This window comes from Akebia trifoliata, chromosome 3 (genome assembly GCF_017979445.1).
Source record: "Akebia trifoliata isolate Shusen 1 chromosome 3, ASM1797944v1, whole genome shotgun sequence".
Taxonomy (NCBI): Eukaryota; Viridiplantae; Streptophyta; class Magnoliopsida; order Ranunculales; family Lardizabalaceae; genus Akebia; species Akebia trifoliata.
The window spans coordinates 49,853,268-49,873,991 of record NC_141377.1 but is presented as its reverse complement, the minus strand read 5'-3'; the positions used below and the strand labels follow the sequence as shown (position 1 = coordinate 49,873,991).

The 20,724-nt window shown below is 34.8% G+C and overlaps 2 protein-coding genes across 8 annotated transcripts; both read left to right on the top strand.

Moving 5' to 3' along the window:
• The first annotated feature begins 1,346 nt into the window (after positions 1-1,346).
• CPT1 (Undecaprenyl pyrophosphate synthetase family protein) lies at positions 1,347-5,125 on the top strand. Of its 2 annotated transcripts, none has more exons than XM_086436374.1 (3): positions 1,347-1,504; positions 3,850-4,746; positions 4,839-5,125. In XM_086436374.1, the coding sequence occupies exon 2, from the start codon at positions 3,893-3,895 to the stop codon at positions 4,739-4,741; it is 849 nt and encodes a 282-aa protein (XP_086292500.1). In that variant the 5' UTR covers positions 1,347-1,504; positions 3,850-3,892; the 3' UTR covers positions 4,742-4,746; positions 4,839-5,125. The 2 variants fall into 2 exon arrangements, with proteins under 2 accessions (XP_086292500.1, XP_086292501.1); XM_086436375.1 differs by having other exon boundaries at positions 1,359-1,504; positions 3,874-4,746.
• A 1,248-nt stretch (positions 5,126-6,373) lies between these two features.
• On the top strand, positions 6,374-20,581 carry LOC147407681 (putative galacturonosyltransferase 3). Of its 6 annotated transcripts, none has more exons than XM_086436361.1 (9): positions 6,374-6,484; positions 10,200-10,252; positions 10,960-11,017; positions 14,555-14,608; positions 14,681-14,818; positions 15,536-15,667; positions 15,753-16,087; positions 16,162-17,107; positions 20,306-20,581. In XM_086436361.1, the coding sequence occupies exons 1-9, from the start codon at positions 6,389-6,391 to the stop codon at positions 20,579-20,581; spliced, it is 2,088 nt and encodes a 695-aa protein (XP_086292487.1). In that variant the 5' UTR covers positions 6,374-6,388. The 6 variants fall into 6 exon arrangements, with proteins under 6 accessions (XP_086292487.1, XP_086292486.1, XP_086292491.1 ...); XM_086436360.1 differs by having other exon boundaries at positions 10,957-11,017; XM_086436365.1 differs by lacking the exon at positions 6,374-6,484 and adding an exon at positions 8,334-8,486.
• The last annotated feature ends 143 nt before the right edge of the window (positions 20,582-20,724 follow it).

Here is a 20,724-nt window from a genome sequence, read left to right as displayed (position 1 = left end):
ACTGCCAACCTATCAAAAAATTAAAAAAAAATCAACGATTGGATGTAAATTTCAATTCTTTATCTGAAGGTAATAAAAATATTTATTTATTTATTTATTAAAATTATAGAACAAAATAGAAATTTGTCTCCCTTTTATTATGAGGTATAATTAGGCCTGTCAATGGATATCCGAAAATCCGAATTTGATTAAAAAAATCAGATATTATTTAATTTTTTTGGATATCGAATTTGAATTCGGATGTTAATTTAATATTCGAATGAGTTTCGAATACGAATTCGGATGTTGCAAAATCTGATTCAATAATATCCGCTCCGATTTAAATATATATGTTATATATTCATGTTATATATATAATCTTGTGTAATTGTATTATACAACAAAATTTAATTTTAAAACTTTATCTTCTCTAAACCTCAAACGCAAGAAGCAAGAATCAGTCGGCAGCTGGTAAAAATGGTGAGGGTGGGTTTCGATTGGACGATCTCCATAATCACTATCTTCTCTGGTCGACAAGCATTCGGTAATACTTCTTCCCCCCCTCTCTCTCTCTCTCTCTCTCAAAGCAAAACGATTTTTGCCAAAATCCTTTATTTTTTCTAACGAGCTCTATGACCACCATCTTCTCCGATCGACGAGCATCCATACTTCCAACTAGATACTTCATCTCCCGCCCTTTTTTTATTTCTCTCCCTCTCTCTTAAAGTAAAACCCCATTTTTTTTCTTTTAAAAATCCATTGACCTCAACCTCAAATCAAACTAAGAAAATCGATTGGATTTTTTAGAGATAGAAGATGATGGTAGATATCGAATATAATTTTTGTAAGATTTTTATCAGATCGAATATTTAATATGTTTTTCAAATTCGAATTCAAATCTTGATTAGTGATATTCGATCAGATTCAAATATTACCCTATTTTTTAAATTCGAATTCGGATATAACATTATTCGATTGAATACCTATCCGTTAGACAGCCCTAAGTATAGACATGAGAGAGCAGGGGCGGATTTACAGTGGGGGCAGTGGGGGCAATTGCCCCCACAAGAATTTCTAAAATCCATAGGGAAGTATTAATAAATTTAAATTTTTTTTTAACATTCTACTGCTTTGCCCCCACAAAAGTTTTGAAAAATTTTTTATTTGTAATTTGCCCCCACAAAATTTTAACATTCTACTACTTTGCCACCATAGAAAATCAGAAAATTTTTCTATTTGTAATTTGCCCCCACGAATACAAAATCCTGGCTCCGCCCCTGTGAGAGAGAGAGGATAATGGTGGGGGACTCTAAACTCAATTAGTGTAATTAATAAAAGAACGTGGACTCGTGGGTGGCCTTTAATATTTGGACGGTGGGGGACGTTTTGTCTTTTTCACGAGATATTATTATGACTACGGATTCCAACCATAAGTGAATGATCAAGTCTTATGATTTCACGCTCATCTCATGTCTTATTTCTTTAAGGAGTAAGAATTCTCTATCTTCTCCGCTCAACCACTCAGGTAAATCTCTCTTTCTCAATCTCAATTCTCCATTGTTCTCAGATTTCACTTCCCAAAATTCCTATCTTATTACTTGAGATTTTAATGTTGAAGATAGAATGTTTGACAAAACGTCAAGGGTTTTTTTTTTTTGACAAAGTTTGAAAGATGAGTTTTTTTTTTTTACTCTGTTGTGTTTTTATTCTTTTGTTCGTTGAGTTTAATGGAAATTCTCTAACTTTTTTTATGTAGTTAAATAATTTTATCTACTATTTTGTAATGAATTTATTGTAGTTTTTCCAGTTATTTTCTTATTTGGTATGTGGTGTTGGGAGAGGAAGGCCGTTTAGTGGTCTGAATATTGTGTATTCGATGTTAGAGGGTTTTAACAGGTTTAAGAAACCCTAGGCATTGATCCATGTCTTAGTTTGGTTTCAAGATTGGTGATGACCATGATTTTAAAACTCATTTTGACATCTCGTCTTGTCCATGAACTAGACCGAGTCGTCTTGGATGAGATTTTAAAAAATGCCTTAGAATTAGAACAAACCATGTATTTGAGACGACTTTTCAACTTGTCTCTCAGTCTCGGACTAGATTTAAAACCATGGTGATGACCTAGTGATTCGAGTAGCTACTAGTGTCTTCTTCCCGAATCATTCATATATATATATTCCAAATAATTTGGAGATACTGTCCAGATACAGCATTGTTGTGCAATTTAGAAAATTTCTGAAAAAATGTGAACGATGAAAGTTGTTTTTCCCCTCTTGAGGTTTCTTTGGATGATTGCATTCCAAATTTTTTTGATAAGTACAAGATTTTAGTGATGAAAAAGGAGTAGAGGCCAAGCTTGCCCCTATATGAACAAAAAAGAAAAGAATAAAAAAACAAAAGACAACAAAAACAATAAAGCATAGCTTCCTACAAAAGACTACTACTAAACTAATCATGACAAAGAGCCTCCCACTCGAATACAGATAACAATAAAGCCAAACTTCCCATAGAAAGAATATCTTTCTCACTGAAAAGAAAAAGAAGAAAATTTGAAAAGTACATCTTTCCTTCTTTCTTTCTTTTTTTTTTTTTTTGGAAGGGGGGTTGTGAAAAATGGTGATCCAAACAGGCAATTTAGTTTCATACGAGACGTTAACTGTCAATTTAGAAGGAATGTGGAAGTTGAAGTTTCTCAAATAGCGATTTAAGACCAAATAAAAAGTAGATTGGGTGGGAGAGGATGTGAAACACACTTGAATTGATTTAAGATATTTACTTTAGACAACATCGAATTGAGGAATAGGGTTCGTTCAACTGATCCTGATGTTTAGTGGGAATTATGATGAAACATTTGACAAAATGCCTCACTTGAGATGTTTCCCATCAATTCTTTGTTATGATGTTTTAAACAATTAATACTCTGCAATTCGACTACAAACAACGAGATTCAGAAAAAAAGATTCACCTTGCTTGAGAATGAAAAATGGGTTAGAAATGATTGATTTGGATGTTGAGTATGTGGCACCATCTTAGATGAGCTATTGCCACAAAGTCATGCTAACAAAAGATCCTGAAACTTTGGTGTATGGTTTAGTCTCTCGATCATTAGTTTGATATATATATATATTTTTTTCTTTCTTTCTTTAGTTTTCTAAGGTCTATCTCAAGCTCTGATATAATATTTTGAGCCACTTATCTTGAACCAGTTAATTATGGTTAAGATCATCCAATCGGTGTGACTTCTTCCATTTGTCTGTGATTCATCCAAAAGAGAGTCTAGCAAATGGAAATTTTAGATTGACTTGCTATCATATATTCTCTATTCTAATATGTAAAAGGGGGGGACTATTCTAATATGTAAAAAAGTGGGGGGGGGGGGGGGATCTTCTTGGCAATATTTCATTGAACCATCCTTACCCCTTCTTTATTCCCCAGAAATCTTTAGCTTTTAGAAAAATTATGTATATCATCAATGAGTATTATAATACAATTGTAGGGTGAATTTCCTTCTACTATTGCTGAACTGTAATTAGCTATTTCTACCTAGCCATTTATATCTTTTTAGTTTAAAATGCTATAACACCCTTGCATGATTTATTATTAGTACTGCAATGTTAGCGACGAAGTATTATTTTGTTTAACTTATATCACTTGAGCTTTTTTTTTTTTTTTTTCTGTAAAAAATATCTTAATCAATGCAATTGCTTGAGTGGTACATGCGGCTCCCTATTTTTCCTCTAAATAAATAAAAGTTCATGTCTACTTGAGATTTCATAGGGTTGGCCCTGGATTTCTATTCCTTTTTTCTGTGTTATAAATTATAATTACAGTTTAAGCGTACGAACTGACGTTTACTTCTGCAACAACAGCTCACTTGAACGCTTTGGCTTTAGATTGTTTGCTGGTTTTGTAATGGCGACTGTGCTTAATTTCTTGCGGAAGTGTTTTGAAACGGAGACTATATTTAGTTTCATGAGGAAATGCTTTTTCCGTGTGCTCTCTGTCGGTCCCATCCCAAATCACATCGCTTTCATCCTTGATGGAAACCGAAGGTTTGCTCGGAACCACAATATGAAAGAAGGAGCGGGCCACAGGGTTGGGTTCTTGGCTCTCATGTCAATGCTGAAGTACTGCTACGAGTTGGGAGTAAAATACGTAACAATCTACGCCTTCAGCATCGACAACTTCAATCGGCGTCCCAGTGAAGTTCAGTATGTGATGGATCTGATGCAGGAGAAGATCGAAGGGTTGCTTCAAGAAGAAAGCATCATCAATACCTACGGAGTTAGGGTATATTTCATAGGGGACCTGAACCTCTTACACGATCCTGTAAGAAAAGCTGCTGAGAAGGCAATGGCCGCCACTGCCAAGAACGACAAGGCTATTCTCTTGATCTGTGTTTGCTATACTTCCACTGATGAGATCGTGCACGCTGTCAAGGAGTCTTATAATGAGAAAAAGGTTGAAATTAGACAACTGTTAACTGGTGAGGTGGAGAAGGAGAAAGATCTGGAGTGTCTGATCAAATTAGCAGACCTCGAGAGGCACATGTACATGGCCGTGGCCCCTGACCCTGACATCTTAGTACGTACATCTGGTGAGTCCCGCCTTAGCAATTTCCTTCTATGGCAGACTACATATTGCCTATTGTATTCTCCAGCTGCACTTTGGCCAGAGATCTCTTTTCGACACTTGATGTGGGGAGTATTGAACTATCAACGGACCCAACCCTATTTAGAGAAGAAAAAGAAGCAATTATGAAACTTGTACGTCAATGGAATTATTTTTTTGAGCTTTTGGATTGTTTAAGCTTTTTCTCTGCCTGATCGTCAATTGTTTTTTGTGATTGATGAAACAGGTTTTCAACTTAGTTGGAAGGAATGAAAGGATACCCTTAATGTCTTCTGGGTGTGTCTGCTGGAGAGAGTTTGTTTTAAGTCTCTGCTGCTGTGATAGGTTTGGAGTTTTCATTATATCAAGTCTTCTATTTAAGTAGGTATGATAATTTGTTCCTGATAATGTTCAATATAGTGTGATAAGAGAGGGAATGTGGAAATGAGGGTCCATGTGTTCCAGTATCATATAGAGTTGAACAATGAAGATGTTTATTTATGGGTTGGATTTGAATCTACTCAACCTTTTTCATCCCATATCTCATATTACTGTGATCCAATTTTGATTTGACTAGGCCGGTATTCTTGCAAAGCAAAACATTATATGCTCTTCTATATGCAAGACTAAAATTTTATCACACAAGAACAAAGAAGAAAAAAAGGTTTCAATGAAGCCTTTTAGGACTTCAATTTCTTTATCACACGAGCGCTAACAACAAACTAAAATCATGGATTCTAAGCTTGTTAAATCAATGACACAATCTTTGATAGATTGGAAATTAGGCAATGTGTGACAAGTTAGACATGAGTCCATATAAATAATACCCAATTCATGCTCTATTTCTGGCTTATCCCATGATGAGCAATCGATGTTTTATTTTAAAAATTGAACAGATGATTGTCAGGATTATGTCAAATTGGTCAGACCATGGGCACTCGTATCAATTTATATCATAGTTTTAAAAATCATTTTGACCAGTTTTCCGATATGTTTGACTCGTCTCGTTCAACAATGAGAAAAATGAACTATGGGATATGCTTGACTTGTCTATTCGTCTCATTTAGGGGTGTCAATGGGCACTCTTGTTGAACCGAAACTGAAAACCCCTGTTCTGGTTCCTTTTTAATTGGAACCCATTAGAGCCGGGTCTAAAATGAAACCGAACTGATAGGAACTAAAACCACTAGGTTCTATTTAATGGATACCTGCAGGTACCTGGAACCAATAATCTACTATTCTCTAAAATAGTAGATTATTCTATTTAGTCTCGTTGGTGGACAATACTGAGAGGTATCAGACGAGTCGTTTTGGTCTCAAATGAGATTTAAAACCATGATCTATATTGACTGTTCAGTTGATGGGTCACTCATCCTTTGAATGGGGATATGTTGTGAAATCACACAAACCAGAAGTCCCAACACCTGATTTCAGTAACTTTTGAGGACCTCAGCCTTTTTAAGCCATCCTATATGAAGTATGAACAGCTTAGATATACAGTCCATGTGATTTGGAGTGTTATAATTTATGGAGTCTGCTTGTAGTGGTTATTAGTAAGAAGTACCTTTCGTCACTTGTGTGATGTAAAATCTTAAAGCCTGTTTTACCAAAAGTCCAAAACTTGTCTCGAATTGAAAAATTCCCCAAACTGTAGACTATTCAGTTTAAGTCTAAACATGGTAAATTATCATTTTAAGAATTAAAACATTTTTGAAGTGGAGAGAAAATTCATGCTTTTATAAAAAGCTTGCTAGATCCAAAGGATACTCTAAAGTTCAAGTTCAATCGAACTTCATTATGGCTGTTAAGATTCTAAATGGCAGATGGAACTCCCCTTGGTACGTTCAACACTTGGTTGTGTCAATCAAGAGTTTATTGACTGGTTTCAATGAGGTTAGTTTCTTGCATTTTTTTAGAGAAGCCAACAAGGTGGCTGACTACCTTGTTTCTTTTCTTTTTTCTTTGGGTTGTTCGGAAATTATTTGTGGATCTTCGCCTTCCCTTATTTCTCTTCTTTCCCAGGATAAAAGGGGTTGTCCTTTCCTTAGGTTGCAGCTGGTCTAGGTCTGCCTTAACCTTGTTGACCTTCCAAAAAAAAAAAAAAAAAAGATAAGAGGAAAAATATTTATTGTTTTACTGGAAAAATTCTTCCACGTTAACAAAAAAATAAAAATAAATCCTAAAATGATAATTTACTCTTTTCAGAATTAAAATGAATAATCTACTATTTTGGAGAATTTCAATTTTTGTCTAGCTTATTGAAAATTTATGTTAATTATCAGTAATAAGGAGTTTTCTCTTCATTCTTGAGTTTCTATTGGCACACCAACTTTTACTTATAACATACTAAGCCTTTTGAAATTAAGCAAGTCCCTACATACAAATCGATGTGTTATGAGTAAGAGTTGTGTGTTATATCATTCTTGATAGATTTCATGACAACAAGTCCACACCTTAGTGACTAGAGTGCATAACGGGTTCGGGTGTGGGGGTGGGAATGCGAGAACGTCTAAGTCCAAAATGCCCTCAAGTCGGAAGCACCTCCAAAGCGTGTCAATAAGTTGAGAATATTTATATGTATACACGCACCCCTCCTTCTTTATGATATTACTGTCAAATTCAATTAAAGAAGTGTAACTTACAAATTAACTAAAACATAATACTTGAAATTAAATTTTCAAGTTCATAAAGAAAGTATAGTTTCAAAATATATTTTAGCATGGCCTTTTGCCATGTGCGATCTTGACGCCTTTGTTCTTGAGTTGAAATGCAATATTTGTCAACCTAGCCTCCCCGAGATGAAGTAGTTGTTGCAATCAGGCCGTGTAAAAGTATTCTAAACGTGTCAAATATTTGAGTAATTAGAAGTCCTTTGAATGGATTGTCAAAGGAAAATGTAACCCTAGGGGAAGATCAACACCAATGTAATTTTATTTTTTCTAAATTTTTATTATATTATATATTTTTTTAATCTTAACTTAGATTGTAAATGTTATTTAATCCCACAATGTAATTTTAATTGATTCGCACACAAATCGTGATTTCAATGGTCTTGATTTGTGATTTCAAAAAAATTGATTTGAGGATTTTAACTATAGATTTCATGGATTTAAAATTTTGGATACGGAGTTTATGTTAATTGTTTTGGAGTGCCGGTTTCATTGCATGAAAGCGTCTAAAAACCGTAGATTCACCTTAAATCCGTCAAATCATGATTTGAGGGCGGAACGTTGGCCTAGTTAGAAGATTTGGGTTACTAAGATCCACACATGAGAATCACGTAGCAGCAAGGTTGAATTCGAATCGTATGATCCGGTCGGATCTATTAATTAAAAAGGATATTTTAAAAACACCCTCTGTAAAATTTGTGATATTAGATTTACCTCCTTGCAAAATGCAAGATTAGGCTTACCCCCTTAATCATAAGTCAATGTTACATTTTCTTGATGATTTAATGGTGAAATTTTGATTTTTTTTTTCTTTCAAACTACTCTTTAAATAATGAAATTACTAAATCAAAATTTCACTGTTAAATCATCAAGAAAAAATAATGTTGACTTAGGGTCAAGGGTAAATCTAATCTTTCATTTTAAAAGGCGTAAACCTAATATTACCAATTTTACATAGGGGTATTTCTAAAATTCCAATTAAAAATGTCAAAAAGATGATTACCCAGCCCATTGGTACACAAAATGCGCACTTTAGTATTGCGCGCATTTTAGCGTAATAAGACTTGCACGTGCGCAAACCGAAGCCCATGTGGTGTTGGATTCCCGCTGAAAACAAATAACGATTTCATTTCGATCTGAGATCTTCTCTGTCAACCGCCATGGAAGCTCGCTCAGGAGGAATCTTATCGAAAGCTGTCTTTGTGTTATTTGTCTCTATCTCACTGGCAAGAAATCGATCATCTCAAATCTCTTCTAGTTTCATTAATTTGAATCCTTTGATGATCTATATCTTAATGATCGCTCTATTCGATCTGGTTTCAAGAATTTGATTGATTATTTGATGCGAATTTCAACTTTAATCATCTCCCTTTTGTTCTTTCGATTCTTCTTTCTTCATGCTTTTATGTGTTTAAATTCGTAATCTGGTGCTGATTTCTGATAGTCTGAATTTATGATCAGTTTTCAGTTATTTTTCTTCTTGTTAGATTCTTACGAGATAAGTTCTGATAGTGTATTTCACATGTGTGTAGGTGAGATCGTTATTCTTAGGGAATCTATGTTGATCGTTGTTACAAAAATTGTATTTAGAATCTGAGTGTTTTGATATTATTGGGGGATTAGTTATTTTAGTTTCAGATTCTATTCCAATTGCTAGGTTTTATCTTCAAAATTTTAGCACAGGTTTTTGCCAAATATGAGGTTATAATAGGCTGAAATCCCATGTAGGTGTGCTACTTTTAAATTTGAACCAAATGCTTCCAGTTTCATGACTACTTAATTCTGAGGTTTTCTTGCAGAGAATCCTCTGTTTTCTCGTTTTCTATTCTCATGCAATCTAACTATTCCACGGATTTCAAGTTTGTATGTGAAACTCTAGTGAAGTTGTGTATTTTCTTGTTTACTTTGTCAATCCAATCAGCTCTTTATTGCAATAAAAAGGACCTAAAAAAATAACATTTATGTACTACAAATGATTCTAATACTAATAAAGGTGAAAAATAGTGCTTCTATAGGCAGCTGAGATGCTTTACGCTTAGTTTGTATACACCAGAGTATATTATGTGTTTTCTTAGTAGGACCGAAGGGCAGTTATGGGCATCAACCCATTGGGAGTACGAACGATCATCCGAAGGGAGCTGCTGGCAAAGGGGGGACCAGCCCCGATCGAGCAGCCACTACGGGCAGTTGTCCATCCCTACCACATGATTCCACCCGACCGGGATACGAGGCGCCACCGGCGAACGAGCTTCTTTCTCGGACGGACCGCTACGGCAATCAATGTTTATGCTGGGGAAGAAGGAATGGATTGGAATGGGGAGATTCCAGTCACCTCAGAAGAAAAAGGTCTTCCCCGCTGCTTTCGCTTTTGTCTCACCTCGCGGCTTAGGAAGAAGAAAAACAATGTCTGAGAAAATGGTTGTTTTGTTGTTATCCAATTCCAAGGCTCAGGCCCTCAGAAGTAGAAGTTTGAGAATGGGGAATGGCGCGATAAGACATTTCCTTTGATTTTTATGTGTTGGCTTAATCATTTGATAGTCTCATCGGATTGTTTGTTCCTCACTTCCACATTCAGAGATTGAAAATTACCTTATGGAACACTTCTTCCCCCCTAGTAAGGATAACATGTTTGAGAGAACTATCATCACAAATGCAAATTAGTTTACTTGGCTAACTTATCTAATTAGTAGTTCAAAAATTTTAATTTTAGCATAAAAAAACTCAAAATATTAACTAGATTTATGTTAATGATACTTTTATTTATCAGTACAAGTATTGCACGGTTGTTTGCTTTTATTGTCTGGTGGTTATGCCCCAAATATTTCACTTTGGTAAATTTGCTGCTGCTTTTTTATATTACACTATGTGCTAATGAACCTGGGAATACCAAGTTTTGCCCATCAAGCTATCATCTTATATTTCACAAATCTTACATGCAGGTCATGTTCCATGTGACTCTAGTGGTGGCAGATATGCAAGACCTTCCACTAATGTAAGGTCACTCACAAACTGAACTTGTTTCTAAGGGGAGATCTTAATAATACATCCAATGTTATTATTAATCTCAGTCTCTTTTAGCATCTTTCTATGTTGATCGAATGAGACACCGTAAGCTAAAACATGTTATTTGACTTTTTTTATTTCTAATATAAAATATATACTGTAAAAGCAAGGTGTGATAAATTTTGAATAAAGCAAAAGACTTAGAGTTCATATGTTGTAATTTTTATTGTAAATATCTTTTACCAGGATTTCATGTATAAATTGAGATTAATAAAATAATTATTTGGTTAGATCCAAAAATTCATTAATTAATCTGAATCTTTGGATTGGCTGTACCGACAAATTATTCGTTTTCTATTTAATTTTTTAAAAACATGATAATACACTAGCTTTTCAGCTAGAGTTTGAACTACTTAAATTAGAGTTCTGGTTTGAAACCATTTTACCCCTATGTATCGTCTCATTACCAGAGCAAGTCAATCCCGGGCTAGAAGGTCCAAAATGCTACAATACATTGAAACCCCAAATACACACCGAGTTTGGGAGCTAAGATCCCTCTACATCTTTGGGATACATACATACATACATAGTATCCAAAATAACCACTTTCGTATGTATTACTAGATGTGGTACTTTCTTTCTGACAATGTGTTATGTTACTTTTTTTTTGTTTTTTTGTTTTGCATCTTCAAGTAGGAGGGATCTCAAAAGATATCGGCCCCTGTATGATTGTGAGCAATGCAATGACAGAAAGGTTTCAAACTCTCCTTTGCTTATGGGTTCTTGTTTCATTTCCTTTAAAATTTCTATGCATTCACATAAGTTTCTTTGGTTGTAATTCTCTACTGCCGGTCAACAGAGGGGGGAGTATTAGTTTAAGTATCTATTAGTCTTTCAGTGGTGGTTATTTTCTGCCATTACTTCTGGTGACTCATGATGTATATTAGGAGGTTTCTAAATAAAATGTCCTAGAAAACTAAATTTATCAGGATAATGCATCCATGATATGGTAAGTCTTAATATAGAAGGAATCAAATGTTGATGGTTGAAGGAAATTGGAAGATTTTTTATAAACTGAGGAAGAGGTAGCAGGTCTACTCGTTGAAAGTCTTATTATGTTTAAAGGGCACAGTTCTTAGGCACTAGTACTTTAAGGAGATTCTTCTAATGCTATTAGGTTTCTTCTGATGTGTTAGGGCCATGGGCATTGGTCAAAATCATTGATTATCTAGAAGGTGGACAAAGGTGGTTCATTAATTTTCTTTCACACCCTCATCAGGGTGCTAATGATTTAGTAAAATGGGTGTAAATTAAGATTTTACAAATGTAGGGAGTTCTTACGCATATTTGTTTCTTTCACTGGATAGAAATTTACTACAATAGACAGCAGGTTTAAAGACTGATACTTTGATTCAGACTGGAATCGTTCTTAAGTCGAACCACATAATTCCTCTAATCTCCCTAGGGTAAGCGTAGAGGGGCAGCGTCAGAGGGCCACCAATGAAGGGAGTGCATGGTAAGCATTAATACATTTAACCTATATAATGCACATAATAAATTATTAAAATTTTATAATTAATATTGTTATTACAAAGGGCATTTCAATACCCAACCCACCGATCCCCACCACTTACAAATTGGGTCAATTAGTAGGAAACCCCCATATTTTTCAAGTTCATAAAACCCACATCACTGATGGTTAACAATGTTAAGTCATGCAGAAAGTTAACGTGCATGTGAACTCTGTCAACTAATCACTTTACCGAAATGATCCAGATGTTCTAAATTTTTTTTTTCTATCTACTCTGTATTATTAAACTTCAATTTCATTTCTAAACATCTCCCAACTAAAATACAACAATTTTAAACAACATATTTAAGAGGGATATCACTCCTACACACATTGATGCAAGTATATGTAATACTGAAAATTTCAGAGGCTTACAATTGGATGTTAAAATTCAGTGTAATTTGAACAATTAAAATTCAGTTGCATCACTGGTTTTTCATATACAATACCAACGTTCCTGTATGTGTTTGTTTAGAGCCAAAAGAAAGGAAATTGCAAAATTTCCAAATGTTTGGTCTTTTTACCATAAAAGTTCCAAGGTAACGAACGAGTCTTGTGTAAATGCATCAAAGATGCTTATATCTGTTGTAAATGTACAAGACAATCCTTCCACTTAGACAAATGATAGGGAAGTGCATAGAAAAGAGTAAGAATCTTCATAAGGTTATTGACTTGAGAAAGCATAGTACAAAATACCAAGAGAGAATTTGGTGGGTATTGGGAAAGAAGGGAGTCTCCAATGGGTCATTGATGTAGTGAAGGACATGTATACAAGAAACATCATGTTGGTTGGTCAAGAAGCATCATGTCAATAAATTTAGCATAGCGGAGATGAGAATGTTGAGATGGATCAGTGGAAAGACTAGGAAGGATACAATTAGAAACGGCTGCATTCAGAAAAATGTAGGAGCAGCTCCATTTCCTTTTCGACTTGCTTGACTGTGACAGTTATTGGGGCAGCTCTTTTCTATAAAATGTGATTGATATACTCTGACATGAGTGGCTAGTTTGAAGTGCCATATTCAGTTGTGAAAACCACAGTAATACTCGTGTTGGTATATTCACTATGGCGTCAAGATTGGAGGGCCAATAAGTGGTAAAACTAAGATAAAGTTGTCTGAGATGGTTTGGACATGTTCAACAATGGATGATTACAGGTCCAATAGAAGTATTCAAGTTGAAGGTCCTAAAAGAGTGAGAGGAAGACCCAAAAGAACGTGGATGGAGATGGTCAAAGCAGATATGAACCAACTTTCAATAAATAAAGCAAAGACTTGGCTCTAGAAATAGTGGAATGGAGGAACATGATTCATTTAGCCATCCTCAAATCTTTGAGATAAGGATTTATTGTTGTTTTGTTATATTTTATTTGTGGAAAGGTGGTAATATATGGACAATTATTTTCCCCCAATAACAACTTTAACCCGAGGAGAGTTTGATCTTAATTTGCATATGTTTTTTTTACCTTGAGAACCCTTTATGTAGTGTAAATTTTTCACTTGATGACCTCCCAAAAGAAAGCAAATGTGCTAAATATTGGGATAAACCTATTATTGAACACTTTTCATTTGTTTCAAAGTTCATCTTTAATAGTACAATTCATCAAAATAATTCAGGTAAGCTTTTCTTCACTGCATCCTAAATCTAGAAAATTCTGCTTGTTGCACCAGAAAATTAAGCTCATTTGAGCACCAGGTATTGTTGCCTATAAGACCTCACAAGAAGAAAAATGCAAGTGTTTGCTTCTGGATGGGGGCAGGTATTTAGCTCTTTTCAAGAGTCAGTCAGTGATGGGATTTCTTGCAGGCATGATAAGTGTCCATGACAGTCAATGATGTTGACCATCAGCCAAGGTTATTTTTAGTATTTGATATTTTGTTTGTACATTTTGGACTTACTAATTGGCACCATTGCCCAGATGTGGTTCTAAAATGCCCTAAACAACAATAACCTACTTGTCAGAGGAAAAAAAAAACATTGAAGCATCTAACGACAGAAAATTATTGGACATGGGCATTCCAAAAGAACTAAAATTTAGTTGGATTATCATCAAGCAAATTATAGGTAGAACTGTAGAAGTACACAAGTCACAAACTAGCACTTTTTTCCATCGGTGAAGGACAAGGTGCTTGTATTTTCTCTGAAGTAAATGTGACCCTATTGCTTGGCATTATACTTTCTTTTTATAAGTAGTTGCTTAGTATTATATTGATAAGTGAATTACTTGAAGTTAGCACCTGTCCCATTCATTATCCATTCAATCTATGTGGATACTGCCAGGAAAAAACCTATTAATGTGCATGGTAAATTTTGGCAGATTGCAAATTACAAAATATATTGTTACTATGTTAATAATATGGCAGATGATATAATTCTGAAAGGAAAAAAAGAGGAAAGACGGATGAATTAGTCTTTGGAAGAAAGTCGCATACTATTTACTGCCTGGCAAATCAAAATGTTACAATATAGATAGAAACTTCTAAAGACAAAAAGCTTCCAGGAATAAGTGAAATTGGTAGATTTACCAGTATTTTTTAAATGAAATGCTAAATAGGAAGGAAAATAATTTTGAATTTTGGATAAGGGAACACCAGTCTTTGGGGTAAGGCTAGATGAAGATGAGGGTTAAATTGCCATCTCTGTTCATATTTTTTGACATCTCGCATATGCTTCCCTCTACTTATTCATCATATGGACTGAATGCTGGCTATACATGTGCAGGTGTACAATAAAGACACTTCAACCGGACAAATTGGCAACCATCCATGGGAAGAGGTAATCAAAAATCATTTTTCTTCATCACGATTAACAGTTGCTGTTGCCTTTTAGTCATTTATCTGTATGCAGGATATTGACATCATTACAACATACACTGATGCTTTGGGTGCTGTTCGAATTAATACTGTCAAGTCTAAGGATTTATCGTCTACCTGGGTCTGGCAAAACCCTGATGATAAAAGCCATGATCAGCTAGATAGTGACCAGGTACACTTCTCTCTCAGGATTGAGTTTGTGAAGAAATCCATTGAGGAATTAGTCAAAGATGTCAAATCATGTTAATTCTCATTTTGGGAAAATAGGAAAGCCATAGAGATTTGGAGTAGAAGAAAATGCTTCCATTCATGGTACAAAATACCATTTTTTTTAATGTTTCAGCCAAAGCATATCGGTATTTTGAGATACCAGAACAAAACAATCAAGCTTTTTCCGAATGCAGTTACATCTCAATAATTTTTTATATACCGATATGTATCTGTTTCGTTCCACTACATAACAATACAAATCAGTACATTCGAAATTTATTCCACTCACCAAATGACTGTTGTTTTTCTAAGTTTCAATTTGTATTTGGTAATCCTGAGCATACATTTCTAAGTATTTATGTATAAAGAGTTTTTTTTTTCCTGAAAAATTAACAAATATTTTGGAATATTTTGAATGTTTCAATTTTTTCAGTTTAGTTTGTGTATCTTGGTTGATTGAAATAACTAATGGAGACAAGATTTGGAACAATGCTTCTATTTACCTTTCTTCTCTAGGTTTTCATTGATCCCAATTTCCTGTTCTGTTTGACATTAATTTTTTAGGCTTTTGTCTCTCTGGCTATTTTTTGTAACAAGCTACCATCGATTTATATATTTATTTCTTAATTTAAGACACTCACTACTTACTCTATAATTCCTGCTGAATTCTTACACAAAGGATGATTCAGTTCAACAAGGGATAAGGGGAATAGGAGAAAGCTCTGGGCTTTCTGTTGATGAGCATCAATCTGGGAAGGAAGAGATCCATCATCAAGAAACTCCAATAAACCCAGTGAAGCTTAAGCGTCGGGTGAAATATCACATTATTATATTTCAAATTTCTGCACGTATTTTGGTCAATTGAGATGGATTTGTGACTGTTTCTAGTCCTGCAGAAATTGCGACAGGAAAGGAAGGAACTCCGATCTGCGGAGCTTATACAACAAGACAAAGACACTGAACTCCAGATGCAAGCAGAAGCCATTGAACGGGCTGAAAAACTCAACACGACAGTAAGGAGAAACTTCAGTATATGGAAGAGAGAATACGGAAGGCCAAACTCCGATTCCACTTTGAAACTTATGCAGGATCAGATCATAATGGCCAAAGCATATGGGAGTATCGCTAAGTCCAAGAACAAACTTGGTCTCTATGATTCGTTGATGAAACACATCAAAGAATGTCAAAGTGCTATTGCAGATGCAAATTCAGATACTGAATTACAGCTAAGGTATTGCTACTCAACTTTGTCTGGTTACAGATCTTAATTCCAAATTCTCTATATTTATGTGGAATCTCTTCCAGGGTACTTGATCGAGCAAAAGAAATGGGTCATGTTCTATCATTGGCAAAGGACGAGTTGTATGATTGTTTTATAGTTGCAAGGAAGTTACGAGCCATGCTTCAGTCGACTGAAGAAAATCTAAATGCACTGAAGAAGAAAAGTGCATTCTTGATCCAGCTCGCTGCAAAAATTGTCCCAAAACCACTGCATTGCCTCTCTCTTCAGCTTGCAAATGACTATTTCTTGCAGGATCATGGAAGCAAAGAAATCTTAGACGCAGACAAGCTAGAAGATCCTTCTCTCTACCATTTTGCTATATTCTCTGATAATGTACTTGCCACGTCTGTGGTGGTTAATTCTACTGTATTACATGCAAAAGAACCACATAAGCATGTATTCCATATAGTTACAGACAATTTGAATTTCGCAGCTATGAAGATGTGGTTCCTTGCCAGCCCTCCTGCAGGTGTGACAATCCAAGTTGAGAACATTGATGATTTCCAGTGGCTCAATTCTTCTTACTGCTCAGTTCTCCGCCAACTTGAATCTGCTCGAATAAAAGAATACTATTTCAAGGCAAATCATCCATCTTCCCTATCCGATGGGTCTGAAAATCTGAAATTCAGGAATCCCAAGTATTTGTCCATGCTGAACCATCTTAGATTCTACCTTCCTGAAGTCTACCCAAAACTAGATAAGATTCTGTTTTTGGACGACGATATTGTAGTTCAGAAGGATTTGACATCTCTTTGGTCTATCGACTTGCAAAGGATGGTAAATGGTGCAGTAGAGACCTGTAAAGAGAGCTTCCATCGGTTTGATAAGTATCTAAATTTCTCTAACCCAAAGATATCTCAGCATTTTGATCCAAATGCTTGTGGGTGGGCTTTTGGAATGAATATTTTTGACCTGAAGGAGTGGAAGAAGAGGAATATTACTGGTATATATCACCATTGGCAAGACATGGTAAGCAAGCAATTAATCTTGTCTTTCATCCTTTCATTCTATCCCTTTCTTTTCCCTTTTATACTGCAATTATTCTTGTGGAAATAACTGATTCTAATTAGCATATGATATGTTATGACTATGTTTCCCATAGTCACCAAATCGGGGTTTGGGAATAAGTCGACAAGGAGATCTCGGAAAATTCGGGAAATAGTTCTCATATTATATCGTCAAATTCCATCTTGATATCATCCATACATCCACAAAAAGTAAACACAGATCCACAACACATTCAAGGTTTGTATTGTTCAAAATATAAAAAATTTACAATCATGAGTCCAAGTTGGGATTCATCATGAGGTCAAAATCATTAACTTCAATGTCATCCTCATTATCTGACAGTTCATTAGTAAAATGATTACCATCATCTTCATCAAGTTCATCTCCTCTTACTAGTTCATCTTTCATATATATATATATATATATTATATATATATATATATATATATCTTTTTTTCTGATTGATCGTGAAGTTCGTGATTCTATTTTGAAGTTCATAAAAGTTGTAACTTGTTGAAAAGGTTAAATCGGTGAAGGAAAATGTCATGATTTAATCATGACTTTTCAATAAGTCACAGAATTTGGTAACTATGATATTACCTAGACATCATAGGCAAAATCGGTCACTGCTATTAAGCATTCATCATAGTTCTTTTTAGGACCATGAACTAGTGGGTAACAAATTTATACTATTTGCTTAGGAATGCTGAAGTCACAAACAATTGAGGGTGTATGCATGTATATGTGTGACCTTTGTAAAGGAATATTGCCTTATCATTGTTTTGTTCCTCCAAAGAAGCATCATACTTACCTACACACTAAAATCTGCTATAAGTAATAGAAATAGTAAACATATCCTTGTACTCACCTGTCTGTATGATATTATTCTCACATGTTTCAGAATTTTGACAACTTTTTTTAGCATTTAATGGTTTGAGTATACAAATTTTGTTCCTAGTGAACAAGTGAGGCATGACTATAAAGTGGAGGCAGGGATGAAGCTTAATTGATTATGAAGAAACTCAGCTCTTATTAATAATGGGGTTTCTTGAGTGGCAGGTGGAGTATGGTTTATGGGTTTGTGTCATGGTGTTACAAGAGATCAAGGGAGTCAAAAGAAAGTTGAGTGGTAAGTGTTTTTGAGTAAGGATAGTGAAGGATTTGGTGATACTCAAATTTATTACAATGACAAGGGATGGTGATTCCCCATTTGTAAGGGTTAGGGACATGAAGTTCTTTCATGATTCCCTCATCTTTGAGGGCTTTCCCATTGTGAAACTTCTGTACTCTTTGCAAAGCCAGTGGTGAATCGGTTGATCATATTCTTATCCATCACTCATATGCTAGAGCCATCAGGTATAATTTCATGAGCATCGAGTGTGTCTTTCTCAAATCTGTTTTCCTTCTACATCAAGGATGGAGTTCACTTCCTTCTGGATCGCGCAAGAAAATTTTATGGAGTCTCCTATCATTTGCAATATGCTAGGGAATTTGAAAGGAAAAGAACATGTGAGTCTTTGAGTGATAGGAACTTGGAGTTAATGAAGTCATCATCAGCATTTTGGGTTTTTTGGATTTTTGGTGTTAGTTGTTTCAGGAATTTAGGCTTTTCTTCTTTGACGACTTCAAGTATAGGTGGGATTTTGTGGGTAGTGAGGAGTCCTAGTAGGCGGTTTGTTTCTCATGTTTTCAGTTTTTTTTTTCCTTGGTCCTGCCTTCTTGAATGGTCTCCTTGACCTCTTTGTTTGTTTTGTTTTGTTTTTCTTTTTTCGTTAACGAAATCTCTTTACCCGTCTAAAAAAAGTGGATAGAATGTTTGTAGAGGAAATTATCTTCTTGCTGATAGGTAAGTTTGTGTATAGAGTCAATGAGACAATGTGGAGTTTTATTACTCTAGGGAAGGCAAGAATATGCATACGATCCAGTTTGAATATATGCACAAAGATTCAAATGTGTGGTCTTGTTGAATGTGGATATGACGTGTCAAACACAATGCCCGAGAAACATAATATGCCAACATGTCCACAGTCTGTAACAGTTCATATATTGATAGATTCTTCTAAAAATACTTTATTTCATGTTACATATACAAGAGAGAAAATATTTATATAATATAATCTGCATTGAAATCATATAAACAATAATAACTGAAATCAAAGAATTTGAATAAATTAAAGATCTTTGGCATACTGAGTTGGCATTTGTCTAACATGCAAGTATGGCATGATGTTTGACACAAAATTCTTAGGTTATGGAGTGTCCTTATTAATCCTCGAATTCTTTTTTTTTGCTTTCTTTTTTGTTGAACGAATTAGATCTTCATTCTTAAAGATTATGGCCATAAATATATCAATTCATTATTTCTTATTCGTGTATCGATTTTAATTAGCTTTGAAGTGTGCACAATATCCCTAAGAACTTCTAATCTGCAGGCCTTTTTTATTTATTATACAATTTGATTTCCTTTCTTCCTTTATTTAATTGTCTTGAAAGAACCTCCTTTGGAAAGTGGTTCAGGTTCCTCCTTTAACAAAGGAGGTTGTGTGTTCAAAGGTTGTCAAAAGAATTTTTCAGGTTCCTCCTCTAATAAAGGAGGTGGTGAGTCAAACTGTCAGAATATTTTTTTTCACTTACCAAAAAATAAAAATAAAAAACCTTTGAAAATATTCTTAAATCTTTTAAGTTTTAATGGCATAGTGCTTCCCTTTATATGATATTATAGATGGTACTTCTCTAACATATTTGCCAAAACTTTGAGTTTTCCATTTTACTTGAACTATAAACAGCTTCTATTTTTTCTGGATCTGACTCCCAAATGAACAAAATACTACAGCCCATAATTTTCCTATCTTGTTATTGTATTTTCTTCATATTCTTGACGCTATTCCAATTCTACTAATTTTTCTGTAGTATTCTGTTCTCAATTATTATTATTATTATTTTTAAAGTGCGTAAATCCTGAATTTCTCCAAGTCTACCATTGACTTGTGACTATTTACATCTTCATCATGATTACTGGGTCTGAGAAAATATCAGTCGAACATCCTGAGGCTTAACTGCAGAACAATATATCAACCTTGCTGATGATGGTGCTTGTTGTTACCTTGTACTTCCTTTTCTTGATGTTTGACTCTTCTTACTGTAAAACTGTTCATGTAGAATGAGGATCGTACTCTTTGGAAGCTTGGCTCGCTACCACCAGGACTGATCACATTCTACAACCTAACATACCCATTGGATCGGAGCTGGCATGTGCTGGGACTAGGCTATGACCCTGCTCTTAACCAATCAGAGATAGAGAATGCGGCTGTCATCCACTACAATGGGAATTACAAGCCATGGCTAGATCTTGCTGTCACCAAGTACAAGTCCTACTGGTCTAGATATGTAATGTCTGATAACCCTTACCTTCGACTGTGCAACATTGGTGAATGATGATTGCATATATGCGACAATATTTCCTCAATTCTATAATGTAAATCTTTGTTCCTTCTTAAGGGAAAATTCCATGGTGATTCTCAGAACATATGGTGAAATAATTCTTTGTGGTGCTAGTTGGATTTACATTACCACAGGTA